This window comes from Paralichthys olivaceus, chromosome 6 (assembly GCF_024713975.1).
Source record: "Paralichthys olivaceus isolate ysfri-2021 chromosome 6, ASM2471397v2, whole genome shotgun sequence".
Classification (NCBI taxonomy): Eukaryota; Metazoa; Chordata; class Actinopteri; order Pleuronectiformes; family Paralichthyidae; genus Paralichthys; species Paralichthys olivaceus.
Genome location: NC_091098.1, coordinates 16,780,494 through 16,805,554, shown reverse-complemented (window position 1 = coordinate 16,805,554; position 25,061 = coordinate 16,780,494). Strand labels below are relative to the sequence as shown.

The 25,061-nt window shown below is 41.8% G+C and overlaps 2 protein-coding genes across 2 annotated transcripts; one reads left to right on the top strand and one right to left on the bottom strand.

The window, feature by feature from the left end:
- Window positions 1-15: 15 nt before the first annotated feature.
- On the top strand, window positions 16-3,972 carry LOC109648111 (mitochondrial glutamate carrier 1-like). Its single transcript, XM_069526958.1, has 9 exons — window positions 16-175; window positions 425-550; window positions 731-786; window positions 1,329-1,419; window positions 1,511-1,629; window positions 1,721-1,916; window positions 2,011-2,168; window positions 2,273-2,348; window positions 2,449-3,972. The coding sequence occupies exons 1-9, from the start codon at window positions 153-155 to the stop codon at window positions 2,606-2,608; spliced, it is 1,005 nt and encodes a 334-aa protein (XP_069383059.1). The 5' UTR covers window positions 16-152; the 3' UTR covers window positions 2,609-3,972.
- A 1,230-nt stretch (window positions 3,973-5,202) lies between these two features.
- On the bottom strand, window positions 5,203-19,850 carry LOC109635327 (tetraspanin-2-like). The gene is made up of 8 exons (XM_020096463.2): window positions 19,590-19,850; window positions 11,583-11,685; window positions 9,038-9,135; window positions 8,502-8,576; window positions 8,309-8,392; window positions 8,159-8,215; window positions 7,938-8,021; window positions 5,203-7,850 (listed from the first exon to the last, which is right to left on the bottom strand). Exons 1-8 carry the CDS (start codon window positions 19,656-19,658, stop codon window positions 7,785-7,787), a joined length of 636 nt encoding a protein of 211 aa, XP_019952022.2. The 5' UTR covers window positions 19,659-19,850; the 3' UTR covers window positions 5,203-7,784.
- Between the last annotated feature and the right edge of the window lie 5,211 nt (window positions 19,851-25,061).

Genomic DNA, 25,061 nt, shown 5'->3' with positions numbered 1-25,061 from the left:
CTGTGGGGCTGGTCGTGCCTCTATATATATAACCCCCGGGCTCACTTCTACTCTTGCCTTGCTCAGTGTCTCTCAGGGACTCTCAGCCTGCTCTCCCTCCACGGCCACCGCCTTTGTGCTGACCAACGTGTGCACTCAGACAACCAAGAACCATGGCCCAGCAACAGCGGATCAGGTATTGACCTAACCAAACCCCCAAGCATGACATGTAGGATAGAAGAATACATGCTGTCATTATTTCATTCCATTTGAGTGATAAAGTAAACATTTCTAGTTTGCAATTGGATGTTTGACTGTAGAATTTGAAGAAGGCTTTGGAAGCGTAATGCCTCATATGAGTAGGTTTATGATGTTTGATTTACTCATTCCCAGAGGATTGGAATGATTGTCATGTGTGTGTCTGTTTTGACTCGTCCCTGAACAGCCTCCCAGCCAAACTGATCAATGGAGGGATTGCAGGGATGGTAGGAGTCACCTGTGTGTTTCCAATTGACCTGGCCAAGACCCGCCTGCAGAACCAACGCAGCGGGCAGCAACTTTACAAGAGCATGTAAGAAAAAAAAGAAATCTCTGATGTTTGGTCATAAACTGAGCATTTGTTCCCATGTTGGGAACAAGTTAGACTCTTAAGATTTTCAGTAAATTTAGTTTTTTGTAAATAATATATATTTTGTGATTTGTCATAGCAGACCTTTTCAACAAAGCTATCTATCTCTCTTTTCTTCTTCAGGATGGATTGCCTAATAAAAACAGTAAAATCTGAAGGCTACTTTGGCATGTACAGAGGTAAGACTGGTCACAACATCCATGTGAACAGTGACTTTGACTGGCCTGCTTTTATTGGGGTTCATATCACCTAAACTGGCAGAGCTTATTGTATGATCAACAACCTTGTGGATTTATTCATTTACAGACATCCTTCTGTCTCTAGATTAATATTTCTTCCTGTTTTATTCAATAATAATAATATAAATAATAATTATAATAAACTTTATTTATCGAGCACTTCAAAATCCACATTATAAAGTGCTTTACAATTGTAGCAAAATAAAACAGACTTTTCACGAAATCTTCAGAGATATAAAATCATCTGTTTTTAAAAATTAAAAAGGAAGAAGAACAATAAGATCCATAAAAAACAATTAAGTATGTGAAAACAGAAATAGGGAAATGAAAATTCATGAAAGGCTTTCTAAAAAAAGCACGTATCCAGACAGGACTTAAAAGACATCACTGACTCAGCTGAAATAGTTAATGGTTCAGTGAGCATGGCTGCATTTGTGTGTAATTAGAATTAACGTCGTTCTGATCACTGCTTGTGTTTGTAGGTGCTGCTGTAAATCTCACCCTGGTGACCCCAGAAAAGGCCATCAAGCTTGCTGCTAATGATTTCTTCCGCCACCAGTTGAGCAAAGATGGGTGAGTAGCAGCACCACAATGAAGTCTCTCGGATTGTCATTCTCGTTTTTTTTTTTACTTTTGTCATTAACCTTTGAGTCTGTGTTGTCAGTGGCAAGTTGACAGTGCTCAAAGAGATGCTGGCAGGATGCTGTGCAGGAATGTGCCAGGTCACTATCACCACACCAATGGAGATGCTCAAGATCCAGCTGCAGGATGCTGGCAGGCTAGGTAACTATGAGAAAAGCAGCCGAATAGATGATGAGCATCAACTAGTGACAGTTTTGGTGTCAACCCTATGTTTTCCTGTGTCTTCTGCCAGCGGCCCAGCAGAGGGTGGTTCCTAGTGTGGTCACAGCTCTGAAGATGGGGGGGACCAGTGCGGTTCTTACCCGTTCTTACAACACCAGGCCTGCACCCCAAGTCATGCGCATGTCCGCCACACAGATCACCAGAGAGCTGCTGAGGACCAAAGGTGTCACAGGACTGTACAAGGGACTCGGGGCCACGCTGATGAGGTGAAAATCGCATTCAACACTTGATCTTGCTCAAATGGTTTTCCATCGTCGATGGTGGTGTCTCAATGTAGGGAACATGCTTCTTTGTTTCCAGGGACATCCCGTTCTCCGTTGTGTACTTCCCTCTTTTCGCACATCTGCACCAGCTCGGCCAGCATTCACAAGAAGACCCGTCCGTGCCCTTCTATTGGTCCTTCATGTCAGGCTGTTCGGCTGGATGCGTTGCAGCAGTGGCCGTCAGCCCTTGTGACGGTGAGAGACGCAGTCTATCCAGATAACTGGTGGATCGGGGAATAGGAATCAGCTAAATCTTTCCGATTTCATACTAAAATAATTTTTGTTTATGTCTTGTGCAGTGGTTAAGACAAGGCTACAATCCCTCAAAAATGGAGCTAATGAGGAAACCTACAACGGAGTGGTGGACTGTGTCAGGTAATAATATCTTAACTGTTGGAAATATGACAACAATGCACCATCCCCTCACCGGGGTCGGCAGTTTCACGCTAACCTGGCGCTCTCTCCTCCATTGCAGAAAGATCCTGACAAAGGAGGGTCCCGGAGCATTCCTGAAGGGCGCCAGCTGCCGGGCCCTGGTAATCGCTCCGCTCTTCGGCATCGCCCAGGTTGTGTACTTTGTTGGAGTTGGAGAGTTCCTGCTGGGGTACACCCCCTACAACATTTGCTCTGCATAACCAAGCTGTTTCTTGGTCTTTCTACCGCCTCATTAAATTACAGGCAGCTATGGACCCAGCTCTCGATTACTGTGTACCTCTTTATTGGTGGAGGTTTTCAGAGTAAAAAACTAAACGCTAAAGGGACCAGAGAGATGCCATTTTATCCCAATGGCTTCAGATTATGCCTTTAGCACGGCTCTCTCTTATTGAGGAGAGAGAGTTGGAGACGTACCTGTCTATATGGGCTTCAGTGGAGCTTAAGTCTTCTCTCATTGAGGGACTCGATGGTTCAACGTTGATCACCATTTCACCCATATCAGACTTGACTCGGTTGCTGTGGCACCAAACCCTGTCCCCCCATTTCCTTAAATTTGTTCCCTTCCTCTAAATGAACCCTGTATCAGTTTACCCTTCACAATAACCCTAACCTGCATCTCCCTGCCTCATCTTGGTTCTCCCTCTGTGACGGCTGTTAAAATAACATCAGCAGAATATTGAAACTTTGTTTGAATGGAATCCGGTTTCAAAGGGTTACAAGTGAAACTGGGCCATGGATGCTGAATCTGGTCTGTGAATATAGTGTATTTGGTAGTAGATACAGATATCAACCAGAATATATATATATAAATAACTTATTTAACAAATTGATTGCCACATGCTGTCTCCATAACAACCTAGCTGGGAAAAGACAGGACAGCTTATAAATGACACACTTGTTCTCCAATCAGGGCTTAAAAATTGACCCACTTCCATTATCTCCTCTGCTCTTTTTGGGCACTGTGAATATTTCTGTGGTAGCCGACACAACTCTGATTATGTAACTTAAGTTTGAACGGCTCATTGAGGCCTTCTGCAGTGGACTAATAGGAGAGCAGCTTTTGTTTTGTGGCGGCGATGTTGTTCAATTGGTGGTGAACCAGGGCAATGATGGACAAGACTTTATCGTCGGGATCTGCAGTGCTTTCGGGACCAAGTCGCCTGGAAACAAAGCCACATGACCTACACTTAGTCACTTTCTCTTAAATTGACTGTGGTTGTCTGACACCGGTCGGGTTTTTCTTGTCAGTGAGAGACAGAGGTGCTCATGTGGATGCATGACGTCGGGCTCTCAGAAGCAGGGCGCTGTGCAACGTTGGGCTGTGCTGTTTCTTGGGTCAAAGAACTGATTAACAATTTTACCGATGTAAATAAATATAATTCTTTTTCAATTTTCTCAAACTGTGTAAGTTGAATTCAAATTGGGAAGTTTTACCTTTCATTTAAACATGTTGTTAAAATGTGTTTCAACCATTTTAGAAGGTGATTATTTATTTTCCATTTCATTTCAGACTTACACATGTAAATACAGATTTCTAAATACTGAATAAATATGTATAAATGCAGTTTATTTGTGTTGTTTTCAGGAGTGTGTGTTGCTACGATCACAGTATTATTACTTTTTTCTGATGCAAGCCTGAAAGCTGTTGCTCCCCTGCTCCTCTACCCATGCATCACCAGCATGGATAAGTTGGTGTCAGTTATAAACGCTCATGCTGCAGTGTGGGGGAAACTCTACACGAGGCAGCCCTTGAGCCTCTGCCACCATCGCGCACATAACTTTCCCCACGACTAAATATTCAGCTGTCCTTAACGCTCAAGTGCAGAAAGGTGAAACTCTTGACATGAGGACTCATGAGACTAAAGCTGGAAACCTACTAAATAACAAGGGGATATCAAATACGTTCTGCTGGAAAGATACATTCGGTTGATATTGTAATAACTTATCAGTTTAAATTGTCTCTCTCTATATCATTTGTAAAAACTTCTGAAATACACATATTCACACAGTGTATGGACACTGGCACATTGACACAAGCATATATACAGTATATTTACCATGTGTTTTCAGTTGGTGTTAAATGTGCCATTTTTATTCTTCACAAAATGCATTAATCCAATAATCTGTTTTATAAATGATTGCCACCACTCAGGCTCCAGAGTCACTATACTATAAGCTCAGGATTCCCTGAATCCTTCTATATTTATACCTAGCATACAGTATATTCTAAATATAGAAATCGAATCCATGTCTATGTATTTTTTTCCAACAAATTAAAAACTTACCTTTTCCAACGTTGACCCTACACATTCTGTGATATCTCACCATTTTCACTGAAGACCACCTGAAAGTATTAGTCTGTGTTAAATTACATTTTGCTTGGTGTGGAGGTAGAATTTCAGGAAGTGGAGTCACTGGAATATTCTCAAGGCCTGAAACTATGCAGCAGGCTGCGTGTGTGATGAGGGGTGGGTAATGGTGGACTAATGGCTGCCTGATATCATGATCAAAATATATCTGTGACGCTAAGAGAAGTTATTAGATGTAGAATTACCCTTAACTAGCAGATTTACTGGGTTAACTTGGGCGACAGCTTTGTACAACTCTGTCAAATCTAGAACATTAACTAATGTTACAGACCTGCTCTGTGTTTTAGTCTGTAAACCTGCTGCCTGGCACAGGCCTCTGGAAGAAGACACTTGACACACTGTTCCTTCGTGTCAGTACAGGTCAAGTCTGTTCTGTTTAAATAACTATAAATGTTGTAACATGAAGGACACGTTGACACAGGAAACTCTGTAAAACTTTAAACACTTTATTAAACTTCAATCACCTATCTTCCTGAGAAGCCTGGAATGGTATTAAAATAAATTAACACACAACCAACTATGAAAGGCTTTACTGTGTACACAGTTTTTCTTTTCTTTTCAATGCACCTACATTACATCTCCAGATTTGCTTTCATATGAGGAACACAGCAACACCACTGAGGTTGAGTAACTGTTCCTAGTTCATCCTGTTGTTTAGTGATTGTTGAATCATCTCAGTCCTCAGAGTAAATAGTGCCAACAGCCTAAAGTGGTAAGGAAGCCTTCGTTGTCTCTTCATGTGTGTAACATCACGCGGAAATATACAAAAAAGTGAAAGTAATATTCTCGAGTGCTTGTGTCCCATATGGTTTCATCATCTGGACTCAGCATTGTTGTGAGGGCCCAGAATAGAGTTTTTATCAGCACCAAGAGGCTTTTGAAATAGCTGGAAGAGAAACTGTTGCTCAAAAGATGAAAGTCGAGCATTAAGCGATACTCGATGATTAATTGCAGTCCGACTCTACAAACATATATATATATATATATATATATATATATATATATATATATATACACACACTTCTGCTATATATATATATATATATACACACACTTCTGCTAGGATCCGACAGCCTGTCGTTAAAAAAAAAAAGAAAAAAGCTTGGTATCAAAGAAAGGCACGTTAAGAAACAGGTTTTGGCTGCGTGGGTCTGTTTGGACTACACTTTACTACATCACTGTACATCTACTGCAAGCCTCTGTCTACACACACAGCATGTTAAATAGTAAGTTACATCAGCCACAAACAATGTACATCTACAAAAAAATAAAACTGAAACGTATTTACAGACTAGAGTTCTGACACTTGGAATAAACGGATCAAATTCAAATGGTGGCCTGATTTGCTCTGGATTTATGGATTTATTGGTATCTCTATCCAACCCTGATATCTGCTGAGGTTAATAAGGTGAGACGAACAAAGGGGGGGGGGGGGGTTCCTGGGTTTTTGTTGTGGGTGGTGTGCTTGTAAGGCACACAGGACAGGGGGGACACGATGGATGACTGACAATTATATATGTTTAGCGTGAAAACATGATCTGGGTCCTCTTGACATACTGTATAGTCAACAGAGACGCTTATGTAATAGTGCATAACGGGTTGGAACTAGGGAATGGGTATCATGGTCAAACAGACGAGGAGGTTTTCCTTTGGGACGAAGAAAGAATTTGGTTTAGCTCCTTACATTAAAATCATGAATACGTCACGTTTCAGATGCTGTATGCAGCTTTTTCCACTAATATCTGCTTAATGTAGGATTTCTGAAACATACTTGAGTTGTGTGATCATGAACATCTCATAAAAATATTGTTTTCAGCTTTTAATGTGAACTCTGCATGATTTGTAGAACATGGGCTAACACAGGCAAAACCCAGGGGTGTGGTAATTTAAAGAAATAACTGAACTTCTTGGAAAATAGCCAGTGCTTTCTTGCCAAGAGTCAGAAGACGAGATTGACATCTGGGGGCTAGAAATAAGTCAGTTGGTTAGCTTTGAGTGTAAAGCAGACACAGGGGGAAGCAGCTACTTTGGATCTGTCTCAAGGAAAAAAAAAGAAACAGACCATTGTCTCCAGTCTCTGTGCTTAGCCAAGCCCACCAGACTGTAGCTTCATGTTTATGATACAGACATGAAAGTGCTATCGATCTTCTAATCTCTATACTTCTGAGCCAGAATGTGTAGTATCCCCCAAGATAGTAAAAATGTCATTTAGGATAACTGTGGATTTTCCTTGTAAAGCCAAGCGACCTGTTTTGACTGCACAGTTCAAAGAGAGAGAGAAAGGGTGTGTGTGTGTGTGTGTGTGATCACTGGTGGTACATGATGGATGCATTCTCAAAACATTAGCTGGCCATTCCCCCTCCTGACACTCCACTCTGATTCCACCAATCAGGACCCCACGTGCCAGAAAAGCTTTTTTAAGGCTGTGGTCTCACGTAGCACAACATTGCTGTTTATGTGTATGTGTGTGTGTGTGTGTTTGTTTGTGTGTGTGTGTGTGTGTGTGTGTGTGTGCGTGCGTCTGTGTCTTGATTTGTGGGCACACAGAGAAGCAAACTCAGCGGCTTTTACCTTAGATTGCTCTCTCAGGTTTCCCACAGCCACAGGGTCAGCGTCAAGGCTGTGTGAAAAAGCATTGACACTTTGGCGACAGCATGTGGGTTAAAATTTGTAGTGGCAGCCAAATGGTTTCAGGATAAACAATCGGACAGATTGTCAGGGCAGCATCAGAAAATATGCATTTCCCACAGGAGGTGTCAAAGGTTAAGTCATATCGGAGTGTTTATGAAATGTAGAGTCAGCTACTTGGCTTGTGACAGCAAATAAATAAAGAACATTTCAGAGAGAATAGAGATCCGGCCACCGTAGTGGAATGGAATTTTTAGAACATGATCAATTTCCTGGGTCCCCGCACGTGATGGACAGGGCATGACCTTTGATCTGAAGGCTGTACAGTCTCTCGGGGGTCGGCAAAGTAAGGGTGAGGGGTAGAAGTCGAGGATCCAGCTTATATAACCTCCCTGGTGTTGCGAATGGCACAACAGAGAACCATACTGAAGATCATCCCGATGATCTGTTGAGAGGGAAAGATATTTGTTTTGGTAAAATCATCCTCAACCACAATCTGTGTGTGTGTCTGTGTGTTTTCAGCTCGACTCACCATGACTCCAGCGATGCCGATGCCCACATACCCGATGATGTAGAGTTTACTGTTGAAGAACTCCTTGATGCCCGTCTCACAGTCCTGCACAGCCAAGATAAGAGGACTAGTGTTAACTTCCAGTGAACCAGGATGTTTTTGCACGTCCACCATGACGCAATCATTTTAACAACAAAGGGTTTGATTTCCATCCTGAGTCTGGAGCTGGTGACAGATCTTACCTTGGTATCGGGTTGGGGATCAGGGCAGGGGTTTGCAGATGTTCCACAACAGTTCAGCTGAAAGTGGAGGAAAAAAACAGGAAGATTAAACATATTATAACGTCATATTACTGCCAAAGCTTACCCTTAAATTTTTGGTTTTTTACTTACTATTTTCTGGTATGAGACGATCAAAGTGCTGTTATTGTTCTCGTTGTAGGTTGTTGCGTAGAAGGTCTGAACGTCTTCGATTATCTGTGCAGAGAGGAAACATGAGTGGTGTGGTGCGATCAGGGTTTATTGATGATGCCAAAAAACTTATTAAAACAGTTACTTTTTCATGTTTAAATAAAAAAAAAATTACCTTGTCTTTGTTTAAGAATCCAAACACTCCGGCTGCCACCTCAGCACCGAAGATGATCAACAAGCAGGCAAAGAACTGAAAAAAAATAAAAAAACTCCACTGTAAGTATACTCCGACAAAGTATATAGGCTCACAAAATCAAAGAATATGAGAATAAAGACATAATAACAAAATGATTAATCTTTTGGCTCATCAACACCACATTAATATAAAAGTATTAGAACTTTGGCAGGGAGGAAATTGTTCTTTTTTTTGGAGGAGGAAATGTTTGATATAGTAGTCGACTGTGGGTCTGTAGTTTCTCGAGAAACAATGAAATTTGAGATTTTGGATCCAGTTCTAGTTTTTCTCATTAAACTACAACTTTATTCTTCTAATATTATCACTGCCTCCTCAACAACTTTATTCTTGTAATATTACAATTTTATCTTTGAAGTCTCACATTTTCTTTCGATCAATATGGCTCTAACACTGTGTTGTAGTATGTGGTACTTGCAAGCAGGACACATGTCTTTTATGTGCATAAATATACTTACTGAACCCAGCAGGCACTGAGATTCCCGCACAGCTCCACAGCAGCCGAAGAAACCCACCAACATCACCAGGCTGCCGGCACCAATCAGTATATAGACACCTGCAGGAACAGGAAAAATAAAGTTTATTTACATGCAGTAATGGTGACTGTAGAGATACAAGTAATTTGTTTTGATAGATTCCATCAAACATAATTAAGGTATTGAACTTTTTGTGGGCAGATCAAACAAACATCTCTCCTCCGGTACGCTGAGTAATTTGTATTTACTTAGCCTCCAGCAGGGGGCAGCACACAGCCAGTAATGTAAAATTTAAAACGGTCACTATCTACAGTGTGTTTCTAGGCAGAGACAGTGGCAGAGACATTTCAGACTGTACTATTTCTGTGGTCAGTTGAACAAATGGTAGAAAACAGATTGGTGCTTGGTCGTATCCAATTTCTGTGCTGCCTGTCCTCCTCGTAAAAGATGCCTTTAAAAAAAAGCTTTGTTAACATGAGCCTGCTGGATGAGGAGCTCCATGAGGGATACTTCATGCCTCATATATGCCCTTATCTGCAGCAAAGCCTCTCAGGGGAAGGTCTGCAGGGAGGAACTCGACAACAGATTGGTTCCACAAGTGTGCTCTCGTACAGTTGGGGTCTGCTGCTAGGCGACAGCCCCGCAAATGACAGGGTGCGACAGGACATGTCAGTCCCCAGGCGACATGGGCTCAGGTGGGAATGAGCAAGAAAGATGGTTCCTTGGATCTCAAAGTGTCAACTGAAAGACTTGATGTGATACAATGATTGAGTCATTTTCTTTTGTTGGTTAGGAAAGAGAGAGGTTTAAAGACTTTGTTGGTTATGGGTGATGCTGCTTCACAAACAAATGATCAGATTGTGTTTCTACTTTCAAAGAAGACTGCCCCGCTCGGCTCTGTAGTTGGCTCCCAGTCTGTTGTTCTTATTTTCTAATAATACATCATTTAAAATTGCAGTGAAGTTAGGTCTGGGCTGGGCGCCATGGGAACGAGGCATGGCCACTTGTTGAGTATGCTCTCAACTGTCAAAGCCATGTGTAGCACTATACTCTCTGAGGACCTGACTGAAGCCACTCATCCTCCTCAGTCATACCACATGAACATCTTAGGGTTAAACACACACATACACACACGGGTTTGTACAGCTACCCTTATTAGGACTTTCCACTGACTTCCATTTATTGTTGACAGCCTAAACAAAACCTCATCCCTATCCTTAACCATGACTTATTCATATACCCTAACCTTAACTTAACCACAATCCATCATCATACCCTTAACCTTAACCAGGACCTCAGAAATGAAGTTTTACCTCATTAGGACAGTACTTTAGTCCCCATGATGTTTACTGGTCCTGACAAGGTCAATGTTTATACTGGAAAGAGTTCTTTAATGAGGCAATAAAAAGGAGTACACACACACACATACACGACTCCATGACTTCAGAGTATATAACATTGAGTTAGATTGATTTCCTAGAGACTTTCCTCGTCTAACCAAACTTAAACGTCTTCACCTTAAAATGTAATGATCTACAATATAAGGACATGCTGTTCCCCACAATTTGACTATTTATGTCCCCACAACATGAGGAATACCTGGACCACACACACACAAAAGTAATCTATCCATCCACATTGGGCAACAGAACAACTCTCTCCTCTCCATGCCTGTTCTGAACTGTCATCTCATTTCACGTCCCATCTTGTTTTATATGATCGCCCTCTTCCATACACCTCTCTAACCGTCCCTCTGTTTCCGTCTGGGGAAAGGTGAGAAAGGTGGTTAGAAGCCGTTGGGTTTCCCTCGTGTGTTTATGCTCCATGTAATGCTGTCATTTCCTGTTATTCACACTCATCTTCAGCCTCATTTCTAATAATAGGAGAAGTGTGAGCGTATATTGAAGTGTGACATTTATTTGTGTAAACTAAGACAATCATACACATAAATTCACACTTGATTGGCCATATTTTCCTTTACACCTACTTTCTGTGTGCGTGCGTATGTGCGTGAAGGAACGCCTGTGGTAGGAATATTCCCTCTGACACAGACGAATATTTATTCTCAAGCAAATGGAGTTGCATGAAAACATGGCAATTAAAGACTGGAAAGCTCTTCCCCAAGTCTAAGGATGACAGAGCGGAGAGCAACATGACGTTAACTGGGTTGTTATATGACTGTAAATGAAACATTATCTTCAATCCAGCATAAATAAGGAGAAGGGGCCTTACATTTCCATTTCATGATTTCCAGTCATTTATGTCAACATAAAAATCTAATTGCTGATACTTCATTGTGAAAGTGAACTTTCCTTGGCCTCTTTAGAGTGGTTTCCATAGCAGCAAACACTTAAAACAAACCCAAGCAGTGCTTCACAAGAAAAACAAACCAATGTGGTGACAAATTGATGACAAAAAGCATTTCAACGAAACCTTTAGTGAATTATTCATTGCACGTATTGAATCGATGGGTTTGTGTTGAATAGTGTTGGAACAAACCCACACTGTGTACTGTGATGGTACTCACCAATGAAGAAGGTGTCTGGAGCTTTATCACCGTTGAGCAGAGACACAGTTTCTGGGTCAAAACGCAGCCACAGCCCCACTGCTAGGACAAATGATCCCATCAACTGAAGGGACATAAGACAGAAGGACATAAGACAATGAGATTTACTGCTTGTGTATTCCTGAAAAGAAATACCAGACAAATGAAGCAAAGCGAAAGTTCAGTCAGGGATATGTCTTCCTGCAAGTACGCAACTCCTGCTATCACATGGCTTCACCTGCTCATCCCCTTTCCGTCCAATCGCAACCTGACACACTCGCCTTGAGCCAATCTGTCAAAAGTTTAAAATGTTCTGTCTCTGTTATTCAGCTGTCAGTTTTGCAAGTGAAGCACCTCCCCACCTGCACCGTCATGAGCTAAGACCTTCATCCAGAAGCCCATGATGAGCCCCTTTTCCAATGGTCAAAACATGGAATGGATTCAATCATCATTCACTCCTGGGTCAAGTGACTGTGCAGTAGATAGAATTGTAAGACAGAGAGGTGAGAGAGTGCCTCAGTTTTCAGTGCTTTCATAACGTCGAACAAAAGTTGAACTCCTCTATGGGAAAGGAGTCAATGGTCGTTTTGTTTTAAAAAATCCAGGTATACCCTCATTTTGGTGTTAAAGAGGTAATAAATACAACTCTGTGCTCCATGTCTCCATATCAGATCTATTTCTGTTACAATCTTTTTTCATCTCATTAGTTTCTCTTTAGGTCTCTCCTGGTAGAAATAAATGGAGCGCACCTTGGGAGATAGTACAGGCAGCCGACTCCAGCTGCACTGCTCCAATCATGTGATGTGTCTCATTCTCCACAATCCTCTATCAGCTTTCCATCACTCCCTTTGCTTGCCCCCCGCTACTATTGCTTGGTTGATTCAGCCCCTCCACCACCCCAGCATCCACCTGTAGGCTCAGACAGGGAGGTTATAAATGTTTTGCTTATCACTCCCATTATATCTTTGTAATCACATCTGGGAGAGAGATGAAGTCAGAGCCGATAGACGTCAAACGCTTGTTTGTTCTACTGCAAAAAACCTTTCAAACGTGTGTTGAAACCAAAAACAAGTTGTATGTAGTCACTCACAGTTGAGAGTTTAGAGAATTCAGGCTTTAACTGAAACAAGCTCCTCGTCCTGTCTTCCCATTCTGATTAATGTTAGGCAATTATAAAATTGTCAAGTGGTGTAGAAGTAAGTTGGCTGAAACAGTTTTCACAGTGAAACATGTTTCTCATATTATTTATTTCCTTGACCTAACGTGACATCGTTGCTGTATATTGGTTTCAGGATCCATCACAACAGTTTTCATCTAAAAAGGCACAAGAGTGTAAATGCATGTTTTTCAGGCCGCCAGAGTACTTCAGCTCTTCCTAAACATGATGTTTCCACATAACTACTCAAATGGTCTGTGGAGTTTCCACTCCAGCCCTTCAACCTCAGGCCAGATGAGAGATGTATAATTTCATTAAGAGACAGTTAAGCTGAAAAACGTCATATTTGGTTTTAAACAATAGGTCGACAGAGTGGGTGGATAATTAAAGTGTCCTGGGGCAATAGTCCCCAGCAAAACACAACTTATGTAACCGCGAAACACTGTTTAGTTGGCTGTGGCTCCTCAGGAGGGAGAAAATGACCCGCTTGGCTGTGGGCAGCAGTGTGGCACCTTGAGCTTTAACGGCCTCTCCTGTTGTGGAAATGTGGTTTATGTTGCTCATATTTTCCTTCATCTAAACCACCATCACCATACGTCGAGCAAGATCCTACTCCCTGCAGTGCTGCTGCTTTTTAAGGCTGTATGACGACAGCAAAAAGAAAACTATTAGTCTCTCCAGTGATCAGACAACCTTGAAGTAAACACTTCTTCTTTCAGAGATGTGAGCCGCTCTCGAGGGCAGAGACTGTGGTGGGCGCTGCAGCGACGGATCAATGATGAGAGGTTTTAATGATCACTCAGTCCGTGCCCCCGTGAGGATAATCCAGTCTGAAAACCTCTTTGAGCGGAGCTTCACAACAGATAGTGTGTATTGGTGCGTATGAGAAGTAAAATGATTTGTCTAAATGGAGAGTATTTAGCAGTGCTCGTCACATGGGCTCTCTGTGTCCTAGATCTCCGAGTTTAGACAGACCTCTGTGTTTGACTGTTTGTGTCCTTGAGTGAATTGAAGTGGGGGAAAAAAAACCCTGCTGCCAAGTTCAGGCAAAGACAAACGGTTCTATGTCTGTGTCTTAATTTTACCCTGTGACCTGTTGTTTAATTCACTCTGTCCTTTCCTGGCTCTGCCTCTTTTTACGAATCTCCTGTATCTCATCCTCGCTGTTTACACTCCTCTCCTCCTCCACTCCAGCTCCACCGGCTACAGTACTTAATGGTTTTGGTCTGAAATAAAACAACAGACTGTATATAAAGATGGATGAGGCATAGCCACTTCTTCCCACTATCCAGAAATGAAGTGCCATAGTGAGCATTTAGAGTCTGCAGGGAAGCGATCGAGGAATGGAGCCGCGGTCCCGTCGATACAAGCTCTCGACCAAACGCGAGTCAGTCTCAGCTGATTCACCCCATTTTTATAGCATCAAATAACGAATTAAAACCTTGTCAGAAACATGAAAACTTGAACATACATCAGTGCGATAAGAACTATACCTAAAAGGACAGAAACGGTGTTGGAGAAAAATTATTTCCTGAGTACTTTTTAGCTTGGTCCATGTCCCATACATTAACATAGAGGAGGCTGGCGATTGAGACGCTTTGGCTTTGCCTCACGTCGTCCATCTTTGCATACAGTCTATGAGTAAAAACAGTAGCTCAGTTATAAAACATTCGAGTGGGACAGGTGTTGGGGCACTGGCTTCCACCCAGACTGAGGTTTTACTGTGATGTGTGGTGATGACAGCTGAGCTCTTTTCAGGATTAGCATGTACAAAATGAATCACTACAGTGAAGCCTACGGATCTGTAGACTTACTGAACCATGCTGGATTAGTCCAGGTAGGGGGTCTGACTGGATCTACTTAACACTGGTATTTGCCAGGACACTTGATGGTGCGATGGCGTTGGCGGAGGTGTGAGGTGAGGGCTGCTGTACCAGCTGAATCGACAGTTGGAGAAGAGCCGGGTCACGCCGAGCTGGGCTGTAGAATGTGGTGGGGCAGCATGGAGGAGCAGGTGGTGGTTTCGCAGTTGAATAGAGCTTAGAGCTCCGCCAAACCTCATTACTATTATGGCTAAATTTAAAAGCCTTTTCAAAACCAGATGCATAGATGGATCTTTCTTCAGAACGGGGGCAGTGGGGGGGCTACATCCTTCGCTGCATCAGTGGCTGACACACTAAATGGATTCCAGGCACTCCCGAGCCTCTCCCAGAGGTCCCATTAACCCCGTCACTGCTGGCATACCCCCCCTGCTTTACCCCCCCACCACTTGTCTGCCATCATTACCCAGGCTGACACCAGACACACCCCTCCCTCCCACCTCCCTGCTTGCCTCTCTACCTCCCAAATCTACGACCCCCCGCCCACCCCTTATTTATCTCCATGTACTCCACCCCACCTCGTCTCCCCACCCCCCACCCCCTCCCTCCCAACCTCACCCAAAGGACAAAGACCCAGTGTCTCCCTGTGGCTGTGTGCTTTGGCTCACAATAGGGGGGTAAAACGATAGACACAATGAAAAGGAGAATGAATGGAGGGAAGGGAGAGAGGAATAAGTTGTTAGAGGAGCCATCACCTTTTTTTTAATTTGCCAGTAGAAACAGACCACAGGAGTTTGTTGACGAGAGACAAAGATAAAGCTTTAACCTGTGTTTGTACGTCCTCTCTTCAGATACTTTGTGTTTGCACGTATGTGCCTCAGCTTTATTTGAGGTTCTTTTATGGTGTTGGGCCTACTTTTTTTAACAGAGCAGTTAAATAGTCTTTTTGTGAGGGGAATTTCCATGAGAACAGAGGCTGAGTTGACACACAGTGGACAGAGACAGTCTGTGGCATAATATCCACTTTCTAGCTTAGAACTTATTTTCAGGAAACAAAATCAAGTCTAAGTGTAAATTAAAGCAAAGGCAGAGTATGAAACCAAAACAGTGGTAAACAACATCTTTAAACCCGGCGCTAATTGGTGAGTGGTTCGAGTCAGACGAAAATAGTTCTCTGTCTGGCCTGTGTTTGTGAAAACAGATGTAAGCACACATTAAAAAAATGATGGGCAGAGGGAAAGTGCAAATATGATAGAAGAAGATAATTATGGGTGGAGTGAATCCCATTGTACTCCTCCAGGGCAAGGGTGGGGGAGCGCAGAGGCACACATCATCCTCCACAACACTCACACACACATGCATGTTTCTAGGCATGAACATCTAGCTTCTCTGTCAATGCCAGTTTTTAACCTCAGCTCCAGAAACCCTCAAAATGTCCTTTTAATTTCAACAAATAAAAGAGCAGAGCTAAAAAGTCAGTCTGTTTTGAATTCTGAAAATATAAAGTTAATTTCTTGCTTTTAAAATTATTAATATTTTTATTTCAGCGGTTTGTTGCAGAGAGTAAAGTCAGTCGCACCTGTTATGGTCTTTAAATATTAATTTTAACTACAACCTATTGTAGCAACATAAAACAAGCAACTGCATTAATAAAACATAACAAGTGATCTCCTGCCTGTTCCAATCTAACTCTGTAAGATCAGTTACACTATAGACCCTGTACTGTACTGCATATCATTTGTATGTATTAATTTATAACCAGTATTGTTGGATCTGTCATCTATCCAGACAGAACAATCTGATTGGCCCTGCACTAGACCCGACGTCACAATATATATTCAATATAAATAATATACAATATATGTTGTTATGTAAATATTACTTAAAATAGTTTAAACACAAGCCTATTTTTTCAAATCTCAGTTTAATGTTTTAGTTTACTGCATTATTTGATCTCGTAAGAATCTTTGCACATTTTCACTTTGTGGATCTTGGAGTACTCCTTTAGTTTAACCGATCTCAATATCACCATATGCTAATGTGCAAATACAGTTTTACATTGTCCTGCAATCATCCTGAACCACTGCACTTTACTTTTTCTATCCAAACAATCTGTTTCTGACTTGTCTGCTGCTGTAACAAGGGAATTTCCCTGGTGTGAGTTTTATCTCATCTTAGTTTTGAATGATATCACAGTTCATTTAGCACTATAAAATATGTGGTAATTAAGTTTAAATTTCAAAGTTATCTTATAATATTTATTGAATACATTTTAAACAGATTAAGATAAAAGAAACATTAAATATGTTTTGTTTCTGTCTGCATTTGTGTGTTTGTCTGAGTCGGCAGGATAATGCAAAAAACTGGCGGTATGGGTTAGGAACCCAGTAATGGTTTTTTTTCAGTTTTGCGAGATCAGACAATTTTGAATAATTTCTCCGATATTAATCCTGGCATGTTTAGGGGACTGATATGTTGAGTGTGTGCAATTTGGTGCAGATCCCTACTGAATTTAAATGTGGTGTCGCAAAGGGACTGTTGGACCTTGACGTGGCATTCTAGTTTTGAATATTACTGTTCATTCAGCTCTATACAATATGTGGCAATTTAGGTTAAAAAGTTAAGATAATATTAATTTAGTTTATTTTAAACAATACAAATTAAGATTAAGATAAATTTGACATGTCAAATAGCTTTAATGAAACAAAGTGTGGGTTCCCCTGAGATGAGCCTCCCAGGTCCTGTGCCACACATCGACCGCTTGCCCGTTTGGTTGTTGACTAAAACCTTTGCTCTTGTGCAGAAAACAATCATTAACTCTGATGTGGCCTTTGCCAAATCAAGATTTTTGCAGGTAGGTGACGGCATTGTTTTTGTGTGGGCGGACAAATATCAAATAAATTAACTAACCAAATCAATCAGTAATCCAACAGGATTCCAAACCGTGTGCTATCAGTTGTTTTTCATCAGGAGGAAGAAGACTGTGGGGAAAATGTGTGGGAAAGACACTTTTCAATGCACCTTTCACACACAGGCTGCTATTTAAGTGGTGTTTGCCCTTCACTGTTTACCCTTCAGATTACATTTTTGACCAAATAGGGCAGTTAGTGAACCATATCTCTCACAAACGGATGCCAGGCAGGCCTGCGAGGTACTGCTGTTCTGTTGAGAGCTGTTGTAGTTGCAGCCATCAGTGTAATATATACAAAACTGAGGCCTGTGTTACATTAATGACAGTTGAGTTAATGGAGTCCTGCAGGAATCTCCCTGCACCACGAAGCTGATGTCAGAGGTTTTTAAACAAAGAGTCACTTTGCATGTGTTGATTGATAAACTTGTTCATGTGTGTGTCAGACGAGGAAGGTTAAAGTGTGTGACTCCCTTCATCACTAAAAACAAGTTCATTCTTGTGTTTTTATGTCTGTAACAGCTCCCACCATCCTGTCCACAGGAAGCATCAGTCTCCGCTCTGCTGTCCATAAGGGGATTTGAAGGGAAACATAGCCCCTCCTCCACCCGCTTTCATCACACACACACACATTGACATAATGCATTCTCTAGCTGCTTCTCCTAACCTCAACCATCACAACTAAATGCCTAACCCTAATCTTCACACTAACCTAAACCAAATTCTAACCCTAAAAACCAAGTCTTTACCCTCAAACATTTCTTTGAACTTGTGGGGACCAGCCAAAATGTCCTCTCAATGATGGTATTGAACCAAAATTGTCCCTCATAACTATAGAAAGACACCCGCACACACACACTGCTCATCATCTCTCACCCAGAGGGGATGGCGAGGCAGTGACACACACAGCCCACATCCACACTTTATCCCACTATCCTCACACTGATCTATTTTCTATCTGTATCTGGGTCAACTTCATGCCAACTGTCCCTCTTTTGCCATGTGAATGCGCACGCACACGAATATCCCTCTCAATCTCCCTATGACCCTCTTCTTTCATAGTTTTCTTCTGTCCAAGCACTAACTCTTCTCCTCTCCACTCATCTTCCTCTGTGGTTTTTCCACATATATGGAGATTTTGGCGACATCCTGGTTGCAGGGGCCACTGTAAACAACTCAGAGCGACCACTTGGGCCGCCATGTTTAGGGTCTCTGCTGCTCAGCCAGGGCAGCAGACTGAAGTTATGCTATTGTCCCTCTGTGACAATGGATCCATTCACAATGCACTCAGCGCCTGATCCACTCCACAGATGCTTGTTGGAAAATTCTCTCTCTCTCTCTCACACACACACACAAACACACAAAAAGAAATTTCCCCTGGAAGGAGTGTGAACAGTGGCAGACGAGTGTGTGCTTGCACATGCACACACAAATGATATCCATGGGGAGGCCAACTTGGAAATATTGTGCGTTCATTCATTGCCTGAAGTATGAATGGACCTTGACAGGGATGTCCAGGTTCATGTGCAAAGCATGTGTGCAGGACACACACACAGCCACCCCCACACACACACCTTTCACATGCACCTGACAGTTTGCCCTAAGTGACTCTCTGGAGTAGGAGGGAGCAGTCGGGGGCTGTGATGCTTCGCTGTGGCTGTAACTAATGCACATCAATCAGCTCTGAGCTGTTTATTAATGGATCGATGTGGCGCAGCACATGAGCCAATGTGCTGAGTCTGTTTTCCATGCTGTCCCTCAGTCTCTCTCTCTGTCTTTTCATTCAGTCTTCCTTTCAAAAACACGCTTCCCCGGGAAAAAAGGGGCGGGATTTTCCTCTGTGGAAAATCTGATTTGAGCCCGGTGAGCCAAAAACTATAACCGCTCCGACTGTCACCCTTTCAGCGCCACGCAGGGTCGTAAACCCACACGACTGCATAAACGAAAAAACCCAGACAGGAGGAGGAAAGAGGAAACTGTGATGAATCAAATAGTCACTGAAATAACACGTTGGAGCGAGGAGTCTGCGCTGCTGCACTTGCTCCGTGCGCCATTTACGCACAACTCGCGTCCCATCCGTACACCGCCGTTAAACGTGCACTTACCCAGAATATGAAGTTGAAGACGAACAAAAGGTATTTCACACATTTCATCCCTCCTTCCACTTTCCCCATGTCGGCAGAGATTTGTCTTTATCCGCGCGAAAGGCTCTGAATGTTGAGTATTGGCTCCACACGACGTGACAATAACGGAGCCCGGTCACAGCATCAAGAAGCAGTGTCACGACAGGCTCTCTCTCTCTCTCTTTCTCTCTCTCTCTTTCACACACACAGACACACGCGGGCGCTCGTGCACGCGCACAAAACACCACAGGATCCGCTTAGACTCTTTCCAGACCGCCCTGTTTCAATAATGCAGAGGGGGCCTGAAGGGGGGAGCGAGACCACACGATGAGAAGTACACAACTACATTTGTAACCTCGTGTCACACACACACACACACACACACACACACACACACACACACACACACACACACACACACACACACACACACTAATATACTGCGATATCATTTCACCGGTCTGTTCTTTAAATGTTCACGTGTCTGTATTTGTTGGTTATTAAGATAATTAAACCTCTTGAGACCCACCATCTTGTTTTCGAGGGGGTCCCAACATGTATCACAATCACTACATAACAAAGAGAAATCTAACTTATGTCAGCCATTACTACAACCTTTAAACAGAGTGTGAATGGATCACCAGATACAACCAGATTTATTACAGTGACAGCTTCATTAATAAGAAGAGACTGATTATTACAATATATTTGGCATGACTACCATACATTTTGTCATAGGCTGTGAACTAAAGGAAACCGTCCTATTTGAAAACTCTGAATATTTGGTCATTGAAGCATCTCACACTGCTCAGAGCCTCTGTGGAGAGATTAAATGTTCTGATGAAATACTTCTTTTGTTTTTTAATCGCTGTATTAGATAACAGCTATTTTCTCAATTTCCTTTTACACGACATCAAGATGCCAAGGTATTTCTTAACTGCACAATGCACTGGCACAACGTTTTACAAACCTTTCCTTTTCACTAAAAACCAGATATCAGTGCAGCAAAACGTTTCAAGAAAGACAGTTAAAAAAAATAACCAGAATATCTCATTTCTATTTGCTCCACATAGCACGATACATTTAGAATTATTGACCTCTTTTAGGAGCAAAACACATGAAAATCCCTTTGACCCAATCTGGGTTGTTGATATTATCTATTTATGCCTCTTTGCTGGTGGCCATTACGCCTTCTAGCTCTCATTAACATGATATCTCAAAAACAACTTGAGGGATTCATCCATGCATCCATTTATTCCCCCATCACTCCATCCATCCATTATTGATAGGCCTACTGCTTATGTCACGTGCCAGTCCCAGCTGGCATTTCTTCACATTTTGGACAAACATTCTCTTGATGTTGGATGTTATGAGCTTTCACTAAAACGTTTTTGGCCATAAGTAATAATAACAAACTCATATCAAGTGATGCCACAATTTAACACAAATCTTCAACATAATAAAATGATGACAACAACCATGAGGCAGCAACTGTACTTTCACACTTTTGCTGTATTGGTTGCATATTGAAACAAATGGGATCAATTTGAACCCAGTGATTAACTAACTTCTGTTTCCTTAAATTATTCCTTAGCAAAGCACCAGCTACTTTGAACCAGATACAAACCTAATCTACTGTTTATGAAATGGAAAGAATAAGCCCCTGCGCTGGATTCCCGCCCTCAGTTTCACCAGTGACTCGGAGCACGGCGCTCAGCAGCAACACCATGTTCAACATAAATATTTTCCCCACAACCATGGAGAGCGGCTGGAACAGCCAAATGTGCAGTTAATTTTATCACCGGGAAATTAGGCACTGTTGGTAATTGTCCTTATAGAGGAACAGAGTGGTCTGCCAAGCTCAGCACCAGAGGGAGGAGAAGTCAGACAGGAATGAATTGATGAAGAGAGAGGGAGAGAAGGGCCTTGAACTGATAATAATATGTGAAGAATCAATAACATGTAACTGTTTTCAACCATTTACACCTTTCTGTCTTTGAGCCGAAACAAAAACTCTCACAGGAGCAGGGTTCGTGCTGTGTGAGACTCAATAGAGGGGAAATGTGGAGCGCAGAGAGAAAACAGAGAGGTTTGTCGTTGGATGATAACCAGAACAATTCCAAAAGAGGAAACGCTGATAAGACTGGGACGAGACGGCCACGTCCCTGCTGGCTGCTTGTTGTTGGCTCAGTTGCTATGTGGCTCCAAACATGTGAACAAGAAAAATGTGTGCCAGTCATAACCTCCAACGAAAATAGATAACAAATAGCTGCAGCATCACTTTACAGCTCAACACGATATTCAATGGATCCATTCTTCTTTCTTTTGACAGATAGGTATTGTGTGTGTGAGCAATATTTAAAGAGAGTGTGTTGAGGGTTTCAGGTCGTCATTGCTGACCTTCCAACTGTGATGTTAAGAATTTGATCAGAGCTTTTCTTTTTCTCTCTTAAATGGGTGGGGTCAGTCATAGCTGTTGTTTCTATTTGGGTCAGCGCCTGGATCTTTGCCCCTCGGGCCTCTGAGGTCATTATCGATCAAAGTTTTTTCTCTCTGTGAGTTTAAGCCTTAATTTGGAAAGTAGACTGAAACTTAGTATGATTATTAGGTTATTTTAGATTTTAAAAATTAAATATGATCATAACAATTTCATTATTGCAGCAACATATTGAGCCTGACTTTAGCAGTGACAGAGACTTCTATCTGTGGCAGGATAACACCATCTACTGGTCAAGCTGCAGACATTGCCCTTGTGGTCATTTGTTATCAATTTCTCATAGTTCATACATTTGGATCTGAGCAGTACAGATGCATGATGACCACTGAGAAGTTGTTATTGGCTGATATTTGCTCACTTTATCTGATAATTAATTTTGAAAAGCGTACGTGATGAGAGAAATTACAAGAAAATCATGCACATTTCATTCCTTGTTTCGTCAAAAGACTGTTCAGAGTTTGCAGAAATCTTGTTCATCGTTCTCTCTCTCTATGTGTAGGTTTCCTCCAAGTACACCTTCACAGCTACTGCTGCAAAATGGAAAGAAAACAGGACGTGGTTAACACATCACACATCTGTGGGTTTGATCTGACAGACGAGCTGTGATGAGGTTTCCTGGCAACACATCCTGAGCTTTAAAAGCATCTGTGGCTTCAGTAAGGTGAGGAACAGTGCAGAACTCAACTTTCAGAGAGAAGACAAAGATGTGACAATGGAGGGTGGGGTCTGTGCTGAGGCAGTCCTCTTTGCTGGCTATAGTTTTCTACTTGACCACAAGAGGGCAGCAAATACTCAAAAGAGATTCTTACTGGAAAAGATGAAATATGACAAATTTACTATTGACTCAGTAACTCAACTGAAATGATAGTAGCTGTAAGGTGGGTCATGCATTATAAGCTGTGGACATTCAGAGGCCTGTACCAAAATATTTTTAGTTATATTTATTTTTTGTTTGCTTCTGTGTTTGTTTGTCCGTTAGTTAGCATCATTAGGGTTAGGAGGGAACCATTACCATTCCGAATCAGGGGGGCAGACCCAGATATTTTGTTTCACTTTGTATCTTTTTTTAGAGTGGGCATTTTTACCAATTGTCCAGGAAATAATTAATTAATCTAAATGAAAACGTTAGATATAATAAGGGAACGTATATCTAAGAGTGTGTCCAATTCGGTACTGCTTTTTAATATCAGGGGATGTCTAAGTTTCATTCAAGTATTTCTATTTACGGTGCATATCCAAAAAACTGTTTTTTATATTTGACCAAAGTATCCCAAAAAGGAATCAGGGAGAGCCACAGATCATTTTCTCTATCCTCTTCACAGTGTCATCACAAACCTTTTGCATTTTGACCGTTCAGCTTGATTACTCCAGCAGTAACTAGCATCACTGAGTTGAGAAACATAACAAATGCATTTGCTTCCATGGAGGGAAAACTGAGGTCACGATGGTTTTCACTGTGACCACATCTCAGCCCAACTGAACAACCACCAGCAGCACAACTCTAAATAAGGGAGTAATATCACTTTGAAGAATAGTGTTGAGGAGAGTTTCAGATCCAAATCGCAAGCAGCACTGAAGCTGCTCCAGTGGCTAGTGGTGGTTCAACACCTCACTGATACTGTTTTTTAACATTCTGCATGTGCACATTATCTCCTCACACAGACCCACACTCTGTTCACACAGCTGTTTTCCAAGGTGAGAGGAATTTCGCTGCACTGTTATTAACACCACAGCCTTTCCATCTTCCTCTGTGTGTATAAAACACAGAGCTGGACTCAGTGTGAACAACATTCCTTCAGAGCCTCGACCAACTGTGGACATAAAAGTATGAAAGGGATGTTCAGTCTGTCTCTGCTGCGTTCCTCTGAAGTCAATCCTGTTCGGCCCATGGCTGTTGTCCCGTACTGGAACCAGAATGTCACCAAGTAGAGTGCAAACCTCTGTCAAGGCGCAGCAGTCCCATTTGGAAAGCACATTAAAACCAGTTGAACCTGGATTTTCTCATTATTTCCTGGGAAATTGATGAAAATTACCAAAATCATCGATATCTAGGAATGTTGAAGAAAGACTCCTGGAACCATCCCTTAAACAGGATCCACCCAAATGGGTTCTTTCTTGGCCTAGATCCTACCCTTCCTCTAAGTTTCATAGTTAATTTTCCATTAACACATAAACTTATTCACCTGAAGTGTCTAAAGAAGAGGTATCGCAGTCGTTCCTTCCTGCAGCAGTTAAAACCATCCCTGCTAGAACTACACGCACCCACTATGCACTTTAACTCTGGTTTAACTCTCTTAACTGTGCAATATTCTTTCTGTCTGTGCAATACAATGGCTCATGTGCAATCCATTCACTGTGCATATTCTCACACTGCACATATTGTTTCTTGTTTTTCCACTGTATATACTATTTTTTATTCCATTCACATTTTTCTATATTTTTCAAATTTAAAAAAGTATTATTATCCTTACATTTAAATATTGCATGTTACTTTTTATTACTTACTGATGCTTTTTTTTTTTTTTTTACTCCTGCTGCTATAATGCAAATTTCCCCATCGTGGGACAAATAAAGGATTATCTTATTTTATCTTAATCACAAGCAAACAAATAAACCAGCAAATATACACCTATGGACAGCATGTAGTATAGAGCAGTCACTGAAGAATGTTGGTACTTCTTATAACAGGTAATCCTCCAAAAGAAAAGAAAAGATTACACAACAGTTCAAAAAAACAAAGTAATGTGTTGTGGAATTTTGTTTTTTTCATATCCAACAAAACATTTCAATACCTCCTGGATTCATTTTGTGATCCTTTTCTTATTGAAGCAGTGATACCGAACCACAACCGTAAAGCTGCAGGTCATTTAGCCAAAATAATAACTGAAAGATGCTAAAAAGTGAGCTAGAGTTGAGGGGAGCCACGCAATTTATGATAATTCTCTCCAGGTCCGTTA

What these genes read in the sequence shown, in the direction of transcription:
- LOC109635327 (XM_020096463.2), bottom strand. Translation starts at nt 19,658, where the DNA reads ATGGGGAAAGTGGAAGGAGGGATGAAATGTGTGAAATACCTTTTGTTC. An exon ending in GATTCTTAAACAAAGACAAG is followed by an intron (nt 8,393 to 8,501) that starts GTAATTTTTTTT and finishes CTCTCTGCACAG; the next exon opens with ATAATCGAAGACGTTCAGAC. An exon ending in TCGTCTCATACCAGAAAATA is followed by an intron (nt 8,216 to 8,308) that starts GTAAGTAAAAAA and finishes CTCCACTTTCAG; the next exon opens with CTGAACTGTTGTGGAACATC.
- LOC109648111 (XM_069526958.1), top strand. Translation starts at nt 153, where the DNA reads ATGGCCCAGCAACAGCGGATCAG. An exon ending in GCCCAGCAACAGCGGATCAG is followed by an intron (nt 176 to 424) that starts GTATTGACCTAA and finishes GTCCCTGAACAG; the next exon opens with CCTCCCAGCCAAACTGATCA. An exon ending in GGAGTGGTGGACTGTGTCAG is followed by an intron (nt 2,349 to 2,448) that starts GTAATAATATCT and finishes CCTCCATTGCAG; the next exon opens with AAAGATCCTGACAAAGGAGG.